At 40.8% G+C, this 22,215-nt stretch overlaps 1 protein-coding gene across 6 annotated transcripts in view; it reads left to right on the top strand.

Moving 5' to 3' along the window:
• Tmcc1 (transmembrane and coiled-coil domain family 1) overlaps positions 1–22,215 on the top strand; it is a 193,628-nt gene that overhangs the window by 120,441 nt on the left and 50,972 nt on the right. The window contains exon 1 of one of the 6 annotated variants that reach the window (XM_052719118.1): positions 18,567–18,608. The exons of the other annotated variants lie outside the window; for them this stretch is intronic. Within the exon in view, the coding sequence (XP_052575078.1) occupies positions 18,582–18,608 (27 nt within the window). The 5' untranslated portion in view covers positions 18,567–18,581. Of the gene's footprint in view, positions 1–18,566; positions 18,609–22,215 lie in introns of those variants that run through there. 6 annotated transcript variants of the gene reach the window in all.

Below are 22,215 nucleotides of genomic sequence, written 5' to 3'. Positions count from 1 at the left end.
AGCCATTTATTCTCCCCTTCTTAGTCCCCTTCACTGTAAGTAATAGAGTGGTTGTTCTTTGAAGGTTTTGAAGACTACCAGAGCTAAGTTCGTAATAGGAGTGTGAGAACCTTGTCTCAGAAGTCTTATTTTCTTGAACAATTTACCAGACTTAGAGGAGATATGCTTTCTGTCCAGATTTCTTCCTGGTATAGTTTGAATAAGTTGTCTGTCTCCTTTGTTTGGGATTTGCGTTTGGTTCTGTTTTGTTTTATGGTAAATTAAGACTTCTTTTTTAAAAGATTTATTTTTATCTTATATGTATGACTGTTTTGCCTAAATGTATGTATGTTCACCATATATGTGCCTGGTACCCACGGAGACTAGAAGGAGACATTGGATCCCCTGGAGCTAGAGATACAGATGGTTGTGAGACACCAGACATGGGTGTTGAGAGCTAAACTCAGGTCCTTTGTAAAAGCAGTATGCACTCCTAACTGCTGAGCCATCATCTCTCCAGCCCCTAGGGTAGCTTCTGATAAGGATTTCTCTAAGTATTTTTTGTTTCCTATTTTTTTCATTCCTTGGCAAGAACGTTAGGTTATTTAGAAAGTACAAATTATATAAACAGCAACTATCTAATGTAGGTGTTGGGTACATAGTAAATATTCAGTAAATTATAACTGTTATGATGACTAGTGAAAAATGCACAGAAGTTTATTTCCTAATTGGCACTTTAAAAAATTTCCAGCTATCTGTGTAAGAAGCAAAACCCAAATGGCAGTACACCACTGAGGGGACCTGATGGCATGTCTACTTACATCAGTGTAATCATGAGACTTGGGGTTCCTGGAACATAGTTTAAGCTATTGCCAGATATTTGTAAGGACTCCTAGTCTGTATACTCCCCCACACACACTCACACACACACACACATACACACTTAGTTTAGGAGGGAAGTAGGTTCTTAGGTGTAAAAGGAGTAAGTGTGAACAGAGGTATTGTACTCAGATACATCAGAGCTGAGAGTAGTGGGGCTGATAATGTGAAACTGGACATCATGGTAAGGGGTCAGGGTCCAGAACCAATGAGAACGTGGCTTCTTGGATAAAAAACTGGTTGCCTGTAAGTAGGCAGTACCAAAATAAGCAAATATATTGAGGATAATAACGGGATCATAATAATTCCTTACTGTGATAAAAGGAGTTTCTAGTATAAAAAAGAAGGAAGGTACAGTGAAACTTGAAATAAGTTTTTTAAGTATTTAAAATTATCTCAATGATTTTAATATCTAAAACTTTTAATATTTTAAAATAATGGAATAAAATTATGAGTGTAGTTTAGGATATAACTTGAAAGGATGTATTTATAAATAAATGGACCAGATATTACATATGTGCCCCTCAAAAGGGCAGTCAAGTGTTGGTAAGCTTTTAAAAGAAACGTGGTTTATAAGGCAATGCTAAGAAGCTGAAGGAAGAACTGATTTCTAAATCTTTTTTTTAAATCAAGTACTATAAGTATATACAACTTCTGACTAGGTCTGTTGTAGGCAGAAATTCATTCAAGTGAATGGTAGAGGTTTTTAAAGAACAGATAAGAACTTAAATCTGTATGCTATCAGGTTATGCTTGATAAGGTTGGACTACAGTTCTAACTGTGAGCTGTGTGATAACCAAAGCAAAAGGTTACTTAAGGAACCTCAGCCTTGGATCCAAAGCTATCCTGGGCTTATACATAAATTTGTATATGTGTGCATTTTGTTTCTGGAGCAAGAATGTGTTGTTGTTGTTGTTTTATTACTATTACCTTTACAGTATATGAGCAAAAAAAAAATTGAACCATTGTATTCATTTAAAGGAAGGTGAAAAAATAGGGGACTTGAATTTGTTTTTAGAAATCTATGGTCTCTATTAATGGTCATGTATTGCAGAATTAAATATAGAAGTTTAATCTTCAATTATTACGGGGAATCAACAGTTGATTGAATGCCTAGTATATGCCTTAAAGAAAAATTATTTTTATCTACTAATATATTTCATTCTCACAGCAGTGATTCAGAGTAAATATGATCCATTTGTGCTGATGAAGAAACTCAAACTGGCCCAAGCTCACAAAACTAACAGTAGCCCTTTAAGGCAGCAGTTGTTTCTGCTCCAGTTTGCGCCAACCCAGTGCCTGCTCTGCTGTGGGCCTCTATAGGGTGCTGGTGAGATAATACCACAACTGAACCTTGCTCCCCACACTGAAAAAGAATGCAAAGGGATCAAGTATAGGGAGAAAAAAAATAGGGCCAGTGAGATGACTCAGTGAGCAAAGGTGCTTGCCACCAAGCCTGACAGCCTGAGTTTGATTCCTGGAACCCATGTAGTAAAAAGAAGGAACAGCATCCCACAGGTTGTCCTCTGACCTACACACAGACAGACAGACACACACACACACACACACACACACACACACACACACACACACACACACACACATGCCTGCACACATATACAGTAAATAAATATGAGAATTAAACTAGTGTGACTTCCTCTAATCCTAAAAACAATGGTAAGGTAATTATTTCTATGTTCTTATATTGGACTCACTTTTCAAGTCTCCCAACATCTCTATGGGAAAGCGCCTCTAATACAAGTGCACAAGTGAGGTAGTATACAAATATAAAGGACTAGTCCACTACCAAGTCCACTAGCAGAATCAGAGTTTTAGACCAGGGTTCCTAATACTTCATGTTGCACAGGAGTCTACATATTTTCAAAAATAAAAAAAAAATTTAAGTCTACACATGTACTTCTCCATGGTACTTCCTCCCAGCTGAAGCAGGGATGTGGGTGGAGGGTTAAAACCCTGAGGATGCAGAGTGTCTGGCAACGTTACCCTGGGGACTGCACACCACAGCTGTGGACATGCACATTTCCCATCGGCATTTGCTCTGAGCACAAGGGTTCTTGTAGAAACAGCTAGGCTGAAGAAGTCAGAGAAGCTGTCCAGTGGTCTTCTGACTATGCATTCAAAGGAGAGACTGCTAAGTGGGAAACAGACATGACGACGAGGTGCTTTGTAATCTCCTCATACAAGCCAAAGAGAAGAGTGAGTTTCCAAACATGAATGCATGTAGAAAGCTGTAAGCACATGCTCTTCTGTTGTTTGTCTGGGTTCTGTGTTCTTGAGCAGAGAATCTCCTCCTAGATTGCAGTTGCTCCCTCAGGGACACCGGAATCTTGAATGTAGTTCATTGTCATTCAGCACATAACAATGTACTATTTTCTGAGATATTATATTCTCTTGGTTGTATCATAATGATAAAGTTGTTTCACTTCTGAAATGTGAATTTTACTTTCTGTAATAAAGATTCTTGATGTACTCTAAAAATGAAAAAAAATATAATCATTAAAAATACAGATGGGTTTTAGACAATGAAAATCTTAGATTTTTTTATTCCTTTTTCTTCTGTTGTCTGTTACCTTGAGCACATTTCTTGTCCACAAAGCTTTATGTTTGATTTGAAGATCTAAGTAATAGTCATGACCTACGTGTGTTAGAAGGATTACGTTCACTGTATATAAAACACACAGAATAGAACCCAGGGACTAATATGGAACTACACCCCCAACCCATTTAAAATTATATATGTAGTATATACTAGGGTGTGTTATGATTGCAAAGATACACACATGCATACTCATGCTTATTTTTTGTAGAAAATTGTGAATGTATTTTTTCAACTTAAAAATACTTGATGTTCTAAAAACTCTGTGATAAGCCATCCTTCTTGTCACTGGTCCCCAGGTGCTTCCTTGAATTACTAGCAAAGCTGTTAGACCTCTGAAACCCTTCTTGGTACCTACAGGGTGAGGCCGTAGGGCCATGTGTCTTATAGCAATTAACCATCCATTTTGCACCTAATATGGTGCATGGAATAGTGTTAGTGAAAATGAATCTGCATATGTAAAAACTTAGATTTGTTTAGGTTTTTTGTTTGTTTGTTTTGTTTTGTTTTGTTTTGTTTTTGAGACAGGGTTTCTCTGTGTATCTTTGTGCCTTTCTTGGAACTCACTCTGTCGCCCAGGCAGGTGGATCTCTGTGAGTTTGAGGCCAGCCTGGTCTGCAGGATGAGTTCCAGGACAGCCAGGGCTGCCTCTGCCTCCTGAGTGCTGGAATTAAAGGCATGTGCCACCACCACCTGGCTTAGGTTGGTTTTTGAGATGAATCTCTTATAGCTCAGACAGGCCTCAAACTCTATGTGTAGATGGAATTGACCTTGAATTCATTATCATTTTGTCTCTGTCCTGAGTGCTGGAATTACAGATTTGTGCTTCCAGACCAGAAAACTTGTGTAATTTCTTTTAAAGTTGTTTTAAAATCTTATTCTTTGTTGTCCTTGAAGCTCAAGAAGCCTTTCACTATGGACAGCTTCATTAAGTACCATCATGGCTGTGTCTGCTCTTTTGAAAACAAATGCAACTTGGCAAATGAAACTAGCAAAATGCAAAGAAAGGCTTTGCTTTTATATGACAGAGAAGATGTTTTTAACTCAAATTAAAAGATAGATAACAAGGAAGATGTGCATGTGTGAGTGCAGGAGCAAGAGCAGGGCAGAGAAGGGTGTTGGATTGACGATGCCTGCAGTAGGATCCTGCCTTGTGTTCATAAACTCTGTATGTGTTCTACAAGTGTAGCTTCAGCCACTGCAGACCAGAAATAGTCAAGGGGAAAAAAACTGTAAGAAGTATATGCAGGCATTTTTTATTATTCCCTAAGCAATGCAGTGTAACAATTGCTTACATAGAAAATTGTGTTACATCAGATGGGAGAATGTGTGTGGGTGTTATGGAATATTATTTTAATGAGGCAAAAATGTGTTACATTTGTTTATGCTGCAGAATATTACTTTAACTATGTGAAGGTGTGTTACATTTGTTTGTGCTGTATTGGTTTAATTATGCAAAGATGTGTTGGCATTTGTTTCACTTTGCCTGCCTAAGGCACCTGATTGGTTTAATAAAAAGCTGAATGGCCAATAGATAGACAGGAGAGGAGTAGCTGGGGCTAGTGGGCAAAGAGAATAAGTAGGAGGAGAAATCTAAGCTCCTGAGAAGAAGAAAACAAAGGAGAAAGAGAAGGAGACAGGTAGCTGCCAGCCAGTAGGACATGCAGAAGGGAAGAAGGGTTAAAAAAGGCCTGAGACAAAACGGGGTGAAGAGACACAGGTTAAGCTGTAAGAGCTAGCAAGAGACGAGCACAAAACAAGGCCGAGCATTCATAAATAAGAAGAGGTCTCCGTGCCATGATCTTGGAGCTGATTGGTGGCCCAAAAGAAAAAGCCTGCTTATATGTGGGTTCTGGGAAAATCCTACCCGGTGTCCATGTGTGCACATGTTCATGTAGGTGTACAAGTGAACATACATGTGAGCGTGCACATACAAGGCTGGCCAGAGGTCAGCCTTGAGTGTTGTTTCTCAGAAATTGTCTCCCTTGGTTGTTTGGGTGTGTGCATATTGGAATTCTTTTATTTTATTACATTCATTTACTCTTAAGTATGTTTGCATGCATGTGCATACCTATGCATGCCATGGCATACATGTGGAATTCAGAAGACAACTTACAGGATTCAGTTCTTGCATAACACCATGTGGTTCTGGGGATTGTATTCAGGTCATCAGGCTTGGTGGCAAACACCTTTACCCACTGAGCCATCTCACTAGTTTCACCTTGATTTTTGAGACAGACCCTCTTTTGGGGATCTGAGACCTCACTAAATAGTCTCTGCTGGCGGCTGGCCATTGAGCCCTAGGGATCCATCTGTTTCTACCTCTCCAGTGCTGGTATTACAGATGCGTGCCACCACACCTGGCTTTTTATGTGGACACTGGGAAATATACTCAGGCCCTTATGCCTGTATGACAGCTCTTAATTAATTGAGCTGTCTTTCCCTGCTTTCTACACTTATATAAGGGACTTAAACATTTGCAGATTTTGAAGTCCACGGAGGATGAATACTAACGCAGATCTCCTTGGATACTAAAGAATGACTCTATTCAATGTAGTGGTGATAACAGCAGCAGATAGTACATGTGTCTCAGTTCTGCAAGGAATACAAGATCCCTGTTTGATAATAAAGAAACCAATGATCAATAGTTCTGAAAGTCATACTGTCAGTAGCAATAGAAATCCAGTACTAATCCAGTTCTGCTTGATCTCTTTATTGCCACCATGACTGTAGCTGGAAAGATGCTAGGTTCTGGGAGAAATGGGAGAAGAGGTTAAGATTATTAGATATGTAAGAGCTTAAGATACCATTCTAGAAGGGTGATGAATTCTAAGGTTCATGATTTCAGAGGTGAGGTGGAACAGTGCCCTGTGTTCACAGGGTCAAAGGTGCATCCCATGTGATTAATCTGTAAGGCCCGGAAGAGCTGTGCTTGGAAGCACAGTCACATAGAGCTTGTCCAAGTGTGCACTGGAAACTGTATTGCTGTTAAAAAGTCAAAGGAAAGACAGGATCAATGAGACGATGCAGTCACAGTGGGGAGAAGAGGTAAGTACTGGAAGCCAAGGAGTTGACAGACTTGACTTTGTATGAAGAGGTCATTTCTTAGAGTTCTCATAGTCATACTCTTGTTTAAATTGAACATATATATTTTTTTAGGATTTATTTATTTTTATGTGCGTTGGTGTTTTGCTTGCATGTGTGTCTGTGTGAGGGTGCCAGATCCCCTGGAACTGGAGTCACAGATAGTTGTGAGCTGCCATGTGGGTGCTGGGAATTGAAACCAGGTCCTCTGGAAGAACAGTCAGTGCTCTTAACTGCAGAGCTATCTCTCCAGCCCTGAACATATATTTTTGTTATGTAGTAAATTCTATCCTGTACTAAAAATGAGTATCTTTAAATACATCAGGGTTATTTTAAAATTTGTTTGTCTCATTTCCTTATCCTGATAGGATGTAAAGTCATTTTAATAGACATCAGTAACATCCCACATATGCAGAATCTTGGATAAGTGCTTAAAACTGTAGGCCAGTTTAAAACATGAAGGCACAGGGAGATTCCATGAACCAGGGTGCGACAGATTTGTCCCTGCTATTTCCTGGTAACACCATCACTTTCTATGTCTTTACAAAATGATAACTCTTCTAGCTCCTACAGAAAGGCTCTTTTTCTTTTTCCCTAGTCATTGTTCAGAAGTTGCTTAATCTTGAGTTTTCTGTTGCTTCCAGCTATTCCTTTAGAGTTTGTTTGTTTGTTTGTTTGTTTGTTTGTTTGTTTTTTACCTACTGTACCAGAAGTTGGTTGCAAGAATAGTGTTTCATGTTGTGTTCTGTGGGACAGGAATAGGTGCCATATATAGACTCTTATCACTTTTTGTTTGATTTGAGTAGTTGCTGTCTATCATGGTGGAGAAGTACAGCAGTGAGCGACTGGCTCCATGGCAATACAAGTGTTTGGCAACTGCTTGCTCACATCTCAGCTGACCAAGAAGCTAAGACAAACTTGATAGTCATGTTCATTAAGACCTTTTCTCAGCTCTCCTGTGTTAATTCCCTAAGCATCTTTTCAGTACTTTGTAATGAAGCTCTGATCTTTGAGCACCTTATACTTTTTTTGAAGTCACTTTAGCCTGAAAGTAAAATTTTTTCAGTATTCATGCTTTTATTATTTTATTTGTTTTGGTGTTAGAAATCTAACCTTGGGCCTCATACTAGGCAAATGCTCTAATACTGAGCCCAACATTCTTTATTTTTATTTAACACATAATTTAAATACTCATGGGGTACTTGGGATAAACTTTGTTAATGATCACTGTACACTGCTTCTTCCAATAGCAGAGTTGAGAGCTCCTAGGAGCTGGGAAACATTGTCTGGGAATATAAGCTGAACAGCCATACACAAAAAGAGCTCTTAAAGGAAGACCAGACCCGCTTTTATTCCTTCATCTGTTCTGTGCTGTTTTTTCTTTTGACACCAAGTACAAAGGTCAAGCTTTGTCACTGTGCTACATCTATTGCTGCTGCCTTAAAGTTATCAGGTGATGGGACTGCTGCTCGTTGATGCAGTTTAGCCATTGGAGAGGCTAGCAAGTTGGCTGGCACAAGGAAGCCCAGGACTTTGAACTCTGCTTCTGATCAACTTCCAGTTTCTACATGGAACCCTCTGTGAATGGTCTAAGAGGAGATCTGAGATAGAAGAGTGGAGTAGGAAAGGTAACTGGTACATATTGAGTCCATTCTCATGTGAGACATTTGATCGCATGAAGACCTTTGGAAGGAAGTCTTAGAGATCACAGAGACCTGACTTCGCTTTACTCTACTCAGCTTCCCAGGACTGAAATCTTTTTAAAAAGGACATTTGAGCTAAGAAGCATTAGTGGAGAGAAAGCAAATAACTCCTCATTTCGCATATGTACATTTGCATGTAAATTACAGGGACGAGTAATCGAATTTTTAATCTAGGTCACCCTCCTGTTTAAGTAGTGTTTAAGGTCAAGGGATCTGAAACTGCAGAATAGTTTTCTAAATCTTTCTTCCTTTGAACACCTCATTAACATAGCAATGGACCTGTGTAGTGGTATTTGCTCTGCCCTTGGGCTATACTGTCCGAAGGAGGCAGTGCTTCTTGCTGGGAGAGGGGTCATGAGGTCCCTTCTCCCTGCTTCCTGCTTGCTGGTGTGATCAAACTGCCAGGTGGATTCCCTCCAGGTCAGAACAGAGGACAACTTCAGCTGTCTACTCGATTCTGTATTCATGAGTGTATTTCCTCAATTTAGATGCTAATAAATTCCCTAATACTCCTTAAGCAGACTCCTGTGGATTTCTCACTTTAGACCTGTTCGGTGTAAAGAGAAATTAAATGTAGGGGAGGATTCTTTAGCTGTTACTACATAGTCCATTGCTATTGCCCCCAATGAGTTCAACCTTGTGATGACCATCTTGTGTTAAAGACCCAGATTAAACTGGACAGTGGTGGCGCATGCCTTTGATCCGGCACTCTGTATCTGTGAGTTAGAGGCCAGTCTGGTTTACAGAGTGAGTTCCATTATGGCCAAGGCTGTTACACAAAGAAACCCTGTCTCAGAAAAACAAAACCAAACTAACAAAAACCAGATTAAACTTTTGACATTTGAAACCTTATGCAAAAAGGCTTATGGGCTGTTTGTCACTTAGACTCTTTCCCAGTATCAAATAATGCTGTGGGATGTTCTGTATGGCAAATGTGTTGCTAATTAGTCAATAAATAAAACACTGATTGGCCATTGGCTAGGCAGGAAGTGTAGGCGGGACAAGGAGGAGAATAAAGCTGGGAAGTGGAAGGCTGAGTCAGAGAGACACTGCCAGCCGCCACGATGACAAACAGCATGTGAAGATGCCGGTAAGCCACAAGCCATGTGGCAAGGTCTAGATTAATGGAAATGGATTAATTTAAGCTGTAAGAACAGTTAGCAAGAAGCCTGCCATGGCCATACAGTTTGAAACCAATATAAGTCTCTGTGTTTACTTGGTCTGACGGCTGTGGGACTAGCAGGTGAGAGAGATTTGCCCTGACTGTGGGCCAGGCAGGAAAACTCCAGCTACAAAGTAAGATTATAAAAAAGCCACAGGCCTTGGCTGGTTCCTTTATTGAATATAGGAATCTAGTCACTGAACCCTAATTGTGCAGCAAGCCCTTTGTTTACTTCATAGACATAAATAAGAATCATCTATAAAGGATGCCTTTCTACCTTTTATAAAACCATTGTTAAAAATTTCTTACACACTCATCTACTACACGTTTCTTCATTAAGTTGTTGGTGAATTCTCTAGCACTTTTTTTAACAGCTAATGAAAACTTATAGTGAAAACTGGTGGTACCAGAAAAAATCCAGAGTGTTCAATTGTAGTGACCTTAGTTTATATCAATCCATAGTTCAGTTATCTTTCTTCCAGTTCTCCATTACCTTTTATTCTTGAATACTATTTCTTATTGAAGTTTTTAAATGCATATAAACTTGTTTTTGTTTTGTTTGAAAAAAAGAGTCCACGTAGCCCAGGCTGACCTTATCTGTGGAGTGATTGTCTTAGTTAGGGTTTTATTGCTGTGGATAGATGCCATGACCACAGCAACTCTTATAAAGGAAAACATTTAATTGGGGCTGGCTTACGGGTGCAGAGTTTTAATCCATTATCATCATAGCAGGAAGCATGGTAGCTTTCAGGCAGACCTGGTGCTGCAGAGGTAACTGAAAGTTCTACATCTGGATCTAAAGGCAGCAGGAAGAGAGAGTGACACTGGGCCTGGCTTTGTAAGTTACTCTAAAATCTCTTTTGGAAATAAAGTAGGATGTGACTTAATAACTTGCCAGTTATTACAACAGAATTACATAATAATATGTAACAAAATTACATGATAGTATGCAAAAACCAACTCCAGGCCTCAGGATTTCTAGTCATGAAGTGCATGAGCAGAGATGTACTGTAGCTGGAGTTTTCCTGCCTGGCCCACAGTCAGGACAAATCTCTCTCACCCGCCAGTCCCACAGCCGCTCAGACCCAACCAAGTAAACACAGAGACTTATATTGCTTACAAACTGTATGGCCATGGCAGGCTTCTTGCTAACTGTTCTTATATCTTAAATTAACCCATTTCTATAAATCTATATCTTGCCACGTGGCTCGTGGCTTACCGGCATCTTCACATGCTGCTTGTCATGGCGGCAGCTGGCAGTCTCTCTCCCACTCAGCCTTCCACTTCCCAGAATTCTCCTCTCTCCTTGTCTCGCCTATACTTCCTGCCTGGGCACTGGCCAGTCAGTGTTTTATTTATACAGAACGATATCCACAGCACTTCCTCTTTTCTTTCTTTTTTTTTTTTTTCCAAAAGGGAAGGTTTTAACCTTAACATAGTAAAATTACATATAATTTGGGAATTTGGGCGTAGCTTCTCTTACTACTTCCTGCTGGAGGGGGGCGCTATATCTTATGGGGACACAAAGAAAATTTTAGGATTATGGAGTAGTCCATGAGGCTGTATTGTCTGAGCCAGTTGCCTTCAAACCATTCTGGATATTGGATCATCTGGGCCATGGTGTCATTGGAGACCTTTCAGGGGGTCTTGGCTGGTCAAACCTGATGTATCTTAATCTGGAACAAATCCATAGCCTCTGGTTTTCTGTGGAAACAAAAGCAGAGCCTCCTTTCCAAAGCAACTTATCCTTATCCAAATTTTGAAGTCAGGGTACCTTTAAAATATACATTTTGGCATAACTCAACAGCTTTTGCAATCAAATGTTTTTCATCAAAGAGAACATAATCCAGATTCTCTGTGTGGTAGCCATCTTTACATGGCTTATTTTTTATATTACCTTGAGCCTATTGCTTTAAACCACAGCATTCTAAGACTGAAAGGGCGCTGTGGCTGCTGGCTCCGCCCACTTCAGCTTCCAGCTTCCCAACATGGTGGTGGTACATTTTCCACCAGCTCTGGGAGCCATCGTGGGTCTATGCTTTTATCCAAGCAGCATATAGCCCAGAAAACCCTTTTTTTTTTTAAATACTAGCAAAGGCTAAATCTTCCACACAGCAGCAGCGTAATGTGCCGCTTATTGATGCCTTATTCCCGCCATACTGCAGGTCAAGCGCAAATGCCAGGAACCCACCAGTAGCTCAAACCCGCTTTTTGCGGCGTCTAGCTGCCTGTATGAGACATGAAGCAGGAACCAGTTTTGGGCTCTGTTTAGAATTGCTTATTAAATATTCTCAGGTTTAAGGTGGAAACTCGAGCCGTTGGGCACCATTGTACTTTTTGAAACATAGCTTTAGAATTAAGGAACCAACTATGAATGCCAAAACTACTAGCTCTGAAGAAAGGAATTCAGTCCTGCAGCTTACAGGTTTTCTTTCTTGCCCTGAGGGGTGTGGGTCATATACCAATTGGTTCTAAGATTTTGAAACAGTGGGCTATTGCTAAGCAGTCACTGAGTCCACATATCCCATATGGAAGTTTTTAGTCTATGTTTATTGAAACTGTAATTTCTCTTTGGTTGTCATTGTTGTTTGGTTTTTGGAGACAAAATTTTGCTATGAAGCCCAAGCTGGCCTCAGACTCTCAAGTGCTGGGATTGAAAGTATATACCACCAGGACCACCTCCAGGGTGTTTTGGTTTTGGGGGGATTTTGTTGTTGTTGTTGTTGTTGTTGTTGTGTGTGTGTGTGTGTGTGTGTGTGTGTGTGTGTGCGCGCGCGCGCGCATTTGGTTTTACTTGCATTTTTAGTGGTACTCAGCTCTTGTGTATTTGGAGATACTTTGGACTGAGTAATTTATAAACAACAGGAATTTTACTTCCCTCCACTTTCGGAGTCCAAGATCGAGGTACCAGCAGATCGAGATACCAGCAGATTTAATTTTTGTTAAGGGCCTGTTCTCGTTTGGATGGTGCTTTCTTGTTGTATCCTCGTGTGGTAGAAGAGTCAAGAGAGTTTTAGGAAGTCTTTCATAAGGGCACTGAATCTGTTTCTGAAGATGGTTAAGTAATAACTTGCCAGAGGCGCAATACTAAAACATGGGTGTTAGAGTCTAAGATGGGGTGGAGGGAGTCACCAGCATTTGAACTGTGGGTGCAGAGCACCACAGGTTTAACAGTGTATGTGTATACACTTGGTTAAGGCAGTGTCAGAATATTGGGGTTGTTGTGCTTTTGCTCTGCTAGGAAATTAAAATCAGGGCCCTGCACATGTCAGACAGGTGCTGAGCCACTGAGCCATACCATTGGGCGCTAGCACATAACTGGCGGGTAAGCTCTGTAAGTTTTCCTTTCTGCTTTTGTACTATAAATATTTTAAAGGCAAAAAAAAACCAAAGAGAATAACATAATGAACACCTAAAAACAATGGCCAAGCTTGTTGCTGTATTTGCTTGAGGTAGAGTTGATTTTTATGTGCCACTCCTCTATCTGTTCCACTTTTTTAGAGGCAGTTTCTAGTCTGAGTTCGGAGTTTTTTCATCAATAGACATTTATGTATTACTGGAACCCATCTAAACTACCAACTTGGTTGAATTGAGAAGCACCAGGAGATTAGTAAAGTACACCTCTAGGCGTGTCTGGAAGTGTTGCTAAGAGGATTGAAGAAGTCAGGGTGTCGCACCCTGAATGTGGGCAGCACCACCCCTCAGCTTGAGACCTGGGTGGAGTAAAAGGGAAGGAGGAAGAAGCTCTACCACAGGCATTCCCTCTGCTTCACACCCTCCAGGACAGAAGCTCTGCCTTCACCGTGTTTTGTCACAGCAATGTAAAACTAACACAATTGCATGCACACACCATGTGCTGTTTAACAAGGATATATCCTAGAAATGGGAGTGTGTGCACCTGCATGTCACCAGCCTAGGTGGTTTTGCTGGGGCATATGATACGACTTATTGCCCCTAGACTGTCCTGCCCTCCATAGGTGACTGAGCTGAATACAGTTATAACACAATGGTGTAAACATAGAAGACACTATTACATACCAGTTAAAAGGTTTTGTTTTGTTTTGTTTTTAGTGTTTTGATATCATGCCTGTACTGGACATTCACATGAAGAAGCTGGCAGGGCTGACTAGAAGTAGCTCTAGGTGAGTCAGGGAATGAAGAGCGTTGACTAGTCTTTTAAGGACCAGAAATTTCTGTAAGGCCCTGTTCTTTTAGGATGCATGAAATTTTTTCTTCAGTAATAATCTAACCTTAGCTTATTGTGAGTAATTTTACTTTGTAGACTTTTTAAATTTTTTTATTGTTTGGTAATGACACTTAAAACACACATACAAGCTGGATGTGGTGGCCCACTGCCTTTAATCCCAGCACTTGGGAGGAAGGGGCAGGAGGATCTCTGTGCAGCCTAGTTTACATAGTGAGCTCCAGGATATCGAGTAGTATCGAGACCCTGTTTTAAAAAAAAAAAGCAAAACACATTTTACAGGTGATTGAAAAATATTTTCTTTATGTGCTAAGTCTGTAAACTGTTTTCCTATGCTGCTGTTGTGGTGTGGGATGGTTTTGTTGTTGTTGTTTTGTTGTTTTGATCTTTGCTATTTTTAAAAACATTATATATTTTGTTAAAAACTAAAGATAGAGAAGGCTGTACCAGATGGTTAACCAAGTAAAGATTACCAAGCATAGCAACCTGAATTCAAGGTGGAAGAAGAAATCAGCTAGTTGTATTCTAACCTCCACAGGCGTGCCATGGTATTGGGCCCCCCAACCCCCAGTAAATAAGTAAATGTAAAAAAAAATTTTTTAATCATAAGACACAAGCACAGTCTACCAGGGTCAGGGTTGTGAACATCTACTAACTCCACATCCTGTCCCACTAGAAGTGAAGCAAAGGTGAGCTACACATTAGTGGAGCTGCTGTTACCTCCTATGGCAATAGTGCCTTTTGGACTCCCTCCTGAAGGGCCTGCCTGAGGTATATTTACCATTAATTTAAAAACATGAAGCTAAATGTACAGAACTAGATATATTGTCAGCACACGAACCACAGCACACGGCTTACCAAGTGCTCTGTGCCTCATTACATTGTATATGTCTTTTGTTTATTTGGTTGGTTGTTGCTGTTGTTTTGTTTGTTTTTGAGACAGATTCTCACTATGTTGCTCTGGCTGGCCTACCACTTACTATGTAGACCAAACTGGTATAGAATTCAGAGATCTCCTTGCCTTTACCTCCTAAGTCCTGGAATCAGAGGTATGCATCACAATGCCCAAAATTTTTGTTTTTGCACTGTTGAGGGCCTTAGGTTTACTAGGTAAGTAATATACCACTAAGCCACATCTCTGATTCTTGTTTTTTCAAGGCAGAATCTCTAACCTGCCATTAAAGCAACTATTTGAAAACTCTGAAAGATATGCTGTAAAGGTAATTCTTTTTCCAGAAATGGTACTTCAGAACCCAATCTAGGCTATCAAGCACATGGGGCAGAAGGTTCACTTGGTTTATTCTAATGCAGGTGGGGACTGTCTTTTCCCTGTTGGCTGAGGTTTGACCTCACAGTATTGAAATTGGTTAGTTTTTAAAGAATTGATGAAAGAAAGAAGGAAGAGGGTAAACTGCTCTAGACCATCCAGTTCCTGGAAGTGGGGAATGTGAACCAAAGCTTTACCAGGTGGGAAAAATGAAAAGATGGTATGGGAGCTAGGCTTGATATCTCATGCCCTTAATCCCTTTAATCCCAGCGTTAGGAAAGCAGAGACATGCAGATCTCTATGAGTTGGAAGACAGTCAGGGCTTCTTAGTGAGACTGTCTCAAAAATTTAAAAAAAAAAAGAGAGAGAGATTTGCATAAAAGTTTTACAAGTGGACAAGCTACCTTTCATGGGGGAGAGGGGTGTTATTTCTTACAGTATCATCACCGAATTTATCACCTCACCCATCCCCAACCTTAAATTCACAGACCAGAAGTGGGCGTCACTGTGAGTAGATAGAATGCTAAGAGAAGCCCTGGGTTCTAGCTGAAGGAAGAAGAAAGATTATTATAATACTCAGAAGAAGCACAGAAAGGACTTGTTTTTCTTTTTTCTCTTTTCTCTCTTATGCTGAGAAACTCACGCAATTCTTTAGTAACAATAGATTGAAGTCTAGCAGGAACCTGAAACTCTGAGGGTAGAAACCATCTCTGATCAGTGGAAAGGAATATTCCTTTCAGCTGCTTGTCTCCAAATGCAGTCACTGTCTAGAAATTACATGGCTGAGAGAAGAGGGCATGAGTTCCCAGCCTTCTGACTAGATAAGGAGGACCCCCAACTGCCCAGAAAATACTAAGGTGATTAGATTGGCGGGAGACTTAGGAAGTAAACTCCAGTTGTTTCACTAACCATTCCACTTGCCTGTGTGTCCATATGCTGTGCATGTACAATCTGGCCCCAAACAGGCTTTGAGAAACAAAGTGCAGCTTAGACTCTGGCTGGGTCCCAGACTGTTGATTGGGCTTGGTGCACATGTGGAGCAGATCTGCTTAGCATTGCAAAGACTTTGACACTTAGCTCATGTTGGAGCACAGTCTACAGGAGGCTGACCAGAGACTGTGTACAAGTAGGTTGGCCCCACTGGTAACAGTGTTATTCTTTATATGCACTTAGCATTACCTAGATTTTTACAACAGAATCAAAATATCTAGGATACAATAAAAAGTAATCGTACACTTGAAAAAGTAATAAAATTACCAGTTCACATGGTGAGAGGAGTCCAATTTTAACATTGATATTAGCATTACCCAGAGGAACTTAGAACATCAAATGTCTTTACATCACCAGACCTGCAGAAGTAGGAAGGGAAACTGGCAGCACTAAAAAGGTCAGTCGATCCACAGTTAGAGATGATAGCACTCCTCTCTCCATGATTCATAGAACCCAGTAGTCAGGAAGTAAGCAAAGATCCAGCAGAGCTGAGCATCTGTTCTGAACCAGATTCTAGAACATGCGAAGCAACAGAATACATATTACTCTGAATGTCTGTAAAACATGCGTCAAGATGTGGGCCCTGTCATGGGTCATCAAACTAGAAGCATAAAAAGTGATATAAAAGCTGTTCTCCAACTGAAACAAATTAGGGAATAATAGTATATCATGTCAGAATTTGGTAGAGAACTAGACAGAGTAGGAAACACCTTTAATCCCAGCATTTAGGAGGCAGTGTCAGGAGGATTGCTGTAAGTTCAAGGCCAGTCTGGTTTACATAGTGAGTTCCAGGATAACCGGGGCTACACGATAAGACCCTATCTTTAAAAAAAAGTAAAAATAAAATTGGTAGATGCAGGACTAAGGAGGTGGCTCAGTCAGTAAACTCCTTGCAGAGAACAAGCCCAAGGACTTGAGTTGGGATCCCCAGTACCCATATAAAAAGCCAGGTCCAGTGTTAGGGAGGAAAAGACAAGAGGATTCCAGGAGCTTGACGATCACCAGCCTAACCAAATATGTGAGCTCCCAGTTTGGCAAAAGTCACTAAAAGGCGGAGAACATTTGAGGAAGATAACCGTAGTAGAATATTTTAAGGTATGTTACTTTTGTTTATGTTGCATTTGTTTAACTCTGTGAAGCTGTGTTACTGTGCCTGTCTAAAACACCTGATGGTCTAGTCTAATAAAGAACTGGCCAACAGCAAGGCAGACAATATATAGAGGGAGAAATCTGGGAAGGGAGATCTAGAAGGAACCAGAGAGGGGGAGGACATAAAGGGACCAGCCACCCAGCTACACAACCAGTAAGCCACAGAGTAAGAGTAAGATTTACAGAAGTGAGAGAACAGGGAAAGCTCAGAGGAAAAAGGTAGATGGGATCATTTAAACTTAAGAAAAGTTGGCTAGAAAAAAAAAAGTGGCGCACGCCTTTAATGCCAGCACTCGGGAGGCAGAGGCAGGCGGATCTCTGAGTTTGAGGCCAGCCTGGTCTACAGAGCGAGTTCCAGGAAAGGCGCAAAGCTACACAGAGAAACCCTGTCTCGAAAAACCAAAAAAACAAACAAACAAACAAAGGCTGGGCATTCATAATTAGGAATAAGCCTCTGTGCCCCCAAAGAGTAAAAAACAACAACAGATAACCAGTGTCACTGACTTCTGACCTCCACATACATACATGCACAAATTGCTAATGTCCAGAAAAAAATGGACTGTCACCACAGATCCTATATCAGGATTGTGAAAAAGAACTGTGAGTAATTCTGTGCACATAGTCACCTCAGTGAAGTGCTAGACTTGCCGAAGATGAAGTAGATTACTTTTTTGGGGAGGGGCGGGGGGAGTTAGAGCCTCATGTATACCAGGCTTATCTGAAACTCCGTATGTAGCCAAGGATGACCTTGAATTTCTGATCCTCTTGCCTCCTCTTCACTGCTGGGATTAGAGGGTCACACTACCATGCCTATACATGCTATGCTGGGGACAGAACTCAGAGTCAAATGCATTCTAGGTGAGCACTCTGCCAGCTAAGCTGTATCCTCTGCCCTACACTTACAGACATTTTTGGTGAACTAAAAAGAACGGTATACATGAAGTTGGGCATATGTGAAAAATGAAGTTATTAGTCACACCTTCAGTCCTAGTGTATATCCATAGCCAAAGATATGTTCTCAGAATATTCTACCTGCTCTGTATTAAAGTGACAGAGAAGGTTTGGAGCTTCTCAGCTAGGTCTCAGGGTCCAGAAACAGGAGACTCCAACCTCTTGTCAAATCAGAATCAGTGTGTTTGTGATATCAGTCGAGTGAACCAATGAGTTCTTCAGATTCCCCACTTCCTGTTCAAAGAGAACATTTCTTTCCTACATTTTAATACTGTGAGCTGCCTGTGATTGGTGTTGAAGGTGTTTTGAGTGTCATTGCTTAACTGGACTGGAGGTGATCTCATGTGACAGCATGGAGCTCTTGTTTTGGAGTTGCCATTACTTTCTAGAACAGCCATTCTGTACAGCTGCCAACATGCCCTGGGTACTCTTGCTTCATATTGCAGTGATACTGCTTTGTCAGGGTAGAATTCAGCCTCACAGGGCTAGAGTCAGTCTGCTGACCTCATGCCACAGTACAGCATGTTCAAACCTGGGAGAAACTCAGGGGTTACTCGGCATATTCCTCTTCCTCCTCCTCCTCCTCCCTCACAAGCATGGAACCGGCACTCTCTTCGGAAACCGTATGTTGTATATGTGTGTGTATCTGTCTCTTTTTATAAATCTCTTCCTCATTCCTTTAGTTATACGGCTTTACGTGGGGGCTGGTTGCGCAGACACAGGAAACCGACTGAGCTGCTAGAACTTAGCACTTTTCAGCAGCAGAGCTCAGCCAGGGCATGTGCTATTTTAAGACGGTGAGGTTGGGGTAATGGACAATCCTGTTCTGTTTCCTAGCTGTTTGTTTCACTCATAGCTATTTGGACAGAACGCAAAGGGTATTGTGTGGCAATGTAGGCATGCTCAGATCATACTAGAGTGTCCCAGCAACTTGGGTGTGGGGGTCTGTTTCCATGCAGAATAGATGTTCTCCTGGGTTTTTCAGGCTAAAAAGTTACTGGAAAATAAGCATTGCCTTAAGTGAACGAAAGGGTTTCATTTGCCTTGGCAGATTAGAAAAGGCTTGGGTTAAATGTGAAGATGCCAGGCATGCAGAACAAATAGGAATTTGAGTTAAAGCCAGTTTGAAATATTTCTCACACTCTTCTTTAAGGAATTCCTATCATTGAGCTACTTGTTTTCATTGTTTTCCCTGTGACATGGTGATTTTCTGAATTATAAACAGTGTACATCTCGGTGTTGATTTTCATCTTTAGATCAACAGCACAGGGCTGTGCAGTGAACTAATAGGAAGATGATCCAGCTTTATGCAACATCCCCCATGCTCACATTTCATCTTTCGTTCTGAATAGAAAACTGAGCCATTATATTGAGTTCACTATGGTTGCTTTTATAAACAATACACAGATACTTTCTAGGAGATAATTTTTTTTTAAAGCAAAGCCAATTCTTTAGAGATTGTTTTTCCCCCCTCCCTCCCCCTTATTCTAATTGCTGGTGAGCAGTTGGACTTAAGCTCCAAACAGATTTTTCGTTCTGGAGTTTGATATTTTAAATGCCAACTTTATTAGCAGATTTGTGCTTCTGATCTGTACCCTCCTTTTCTGTTTGTTCTGAATCTTGAATCCTAAAACCTTGGCACATGGTGTGTTTGTTCTGAAGTTATAAAAGGTCAGTTTATTTATCAGTGTTTTAGTAAGAATGCTTGTACAAGGGCTGGAGAGATGGCACAGTAGGTAAGAGTGCATACTGCTCTTGCAGAGGACCCAAGTCTGGTTCCCAGCACCCACAGCAAGTGAATTTCAACTGCCTATAACTCCAGACCTAGGGGATCTAGCAGCTCTAGCTACCATGGAGACCTGCACTCACATTTAGAAACACAGTAATTAAAAATTATAAATCTGTGAGGGAAAAAGAAGAGAATGGTAGTGCAGGCTGAGTGGAGTGGTCGAAGGGAAAGTATTCATAGACAAGCCCTAAGAGATAGGGCAGACACCGTCAGAGTTACCTTTGTACTCCGTCAGTGCCACTGTGAGACAGAAACGTAAGACAGAACTGAAACATTTCAGTTGTCTTTACCTTGCACTTGTATTAACTAGTAGAAATCTCTTTAGAGCTGGGGTGACCCAACAGGGTATAGCTCAGTTGTAGACACTTGCGTAGCATGCAGAAGCCCTAGGTCCAATCCTCAATACCCCTTACACACACACACACACACACACACACACACACACACACACACACACAAAATAATAATTTTCTGAAACACAGTGTGCCTGAGTGAGTTTCTTAGATTAAACAATAGCCTTACTTCATTATCCATGTCTCTTACTCAAACTAATAATCCACTCTGGTCAACTAAAGTGTTCTTACTGAAGCAGTGATTTAAATATTCAGCAATGAGGTACCTGCTTCCACATCTCAGATTCCTAACAGGACTAGATACATCAAGAGGCTGTAAACTTGGGACCATTTGTGAGAGCTGAACACCTTCTACACTACAGAATTCACATTTTGAAGGAAGACTTGCAAAAGGGGAAAATATAGCTGACTGTAGAAAATCAGTGTGGAATTTGAAGAAAGGAGAACTCTAGAAGTCACTTATTGAATTTGTCTACATTTTAAATGTTTACGATTTTATAGTGTCTCCAGAGGTTTTCATTCTAAAGATTTTTGCCCTTTTCCTTTCTCAGTAACCCTGCAGTGGCCACACCTTTATATATTTATGTTAAGGCTACAGACATTCTAAATAATTCCTTGTCAATATTATATGAGCTTTTTCTACAGACACTCAAAAATTTACCATGGCAACTTAGAACAAGCTTGGCCACATACAGATGCTGTACTTTAAACCTAAGTTTAATATACATTGAGCTGTTGCTTTATTGAGTGGTTAGTTTTGGTTTTTTTATGATACAATAAAATTTCTCTCACATCCAAATCTCTAGCATATGAAGCCTAGAGGTCACCTTCAAGTGTCGTTCCTTAGGAACTATTTACCTTATCTATTTAAGATTGTCTCTCAGTGAACCTGGAATTCACCATGTAAGATAGGCTGGCTCACCAACAAGCTCCAGGGTTTGGCTTGCCCTGCCTCCCTGGCACTAGGATTATATACATGTGCCCCCATGCCTGGCTTTTTTATGTGTGCATGGGGATCAAACCCAGGACCTCAGTCTTAACAAGGTAAGCAAGAAATGACTGAGCCTTCTCCTCAGCCCCTTAATTTTCATTATTAAAATATAGAACCAAAGCTGGGTGGTAGTACATGCCTTTAATCCAAGCACTCAGGAGACAGAGGCAGGCGGATCTCTGTGAGTTCTAGGCTAGCCTGATCTACAGAATGAGTTTCAGGACAGCCAGGGCTACACTCAGAAACCCTGTCCTGAACAACTAAAAATGGATGGATGCATAGATGGATGCATGGATAAATGTAGAACCAGATCACAAAATTGGAGAAACAAGAGGACAGAACTTTTATCACCTTTTTCCTAAACCAGAAGAGGGCATTACATCCCCTAGTCCTCTTCAGGAGCAGCCAGTGTTAACAATTATCAACCAAAGTTGAGCCGTCTCTCCAGCCCCCAGGGATGGTTCTTAATGAAACTGTCCAATACCTGTTTATCTTAGGATTGTCCCTTGTGGAAGCAATGGCAAATTGCTTGTGTTACTTGTTTTGTTGTTATTCTCCATTGAATTAATTATATTCCAGATTACCTCTGAGTTTGGGGCTAAATGAAGGAAAGAAGATATAAAACTTAGTTAGAGCTGAGAACAGCTTTTGGCGTTTGCAGGGAGCAAATCTGAAGAGCCATGCTCAACTCTTTTTTGTTTTTGTTTTTTGTTTTTGTTTTTTTTTTGGGTTTTTTTTTGGTTTTTCAAGACAGGGTTTCTCTGTGTAGCTTTGCACCTTTCCTGGAACTTGCTTGGTAGCCTAGGCTGGCCTCGATCTCACAGAGATCCGCCTGGCTCTGCCTCCCGAGTGCTGGGATTAAAGGCGTGCGCCACCACCGCCCGGCTTTTTGTTTTTTTTTTTTTGTTTTTTTTTTTTTTTTTTGGTCATGCTCAACTCTTAAGGTGTGAAAACAGAATTAGAATATGACAAACATCTCTGTTCTCACTGGCTATGTGGTCATGGTTCAGACTGAGCAGAAGGAGCATTTTCATTTGGAGGCTGCACTGCTGCATAGTCTCAGTTGTCTCTGGTGAACATGATGAGGTGAGGTTCAG

This window comes from Peromyscus californicus, unplaced genomic scaffold (assembly GCF_007827085.1).
Source record: "Peromyscus californicus insignis strain IS unplaced genomic scaffold, ASM782708v3 Scaffold_6__1_contigs__length_162567912, whole genome shotgun sequence".
NCBI lineage: Eukaryota > Metazoa > Chordata > Mammalia > Rodentia > Cricetidae > Peromyscus > Peromyscus californicus.
Note: the sequence above shows the minus strand (reverse complement) of the source record. Positions and strands in the feature narration are given on the sequence as shown.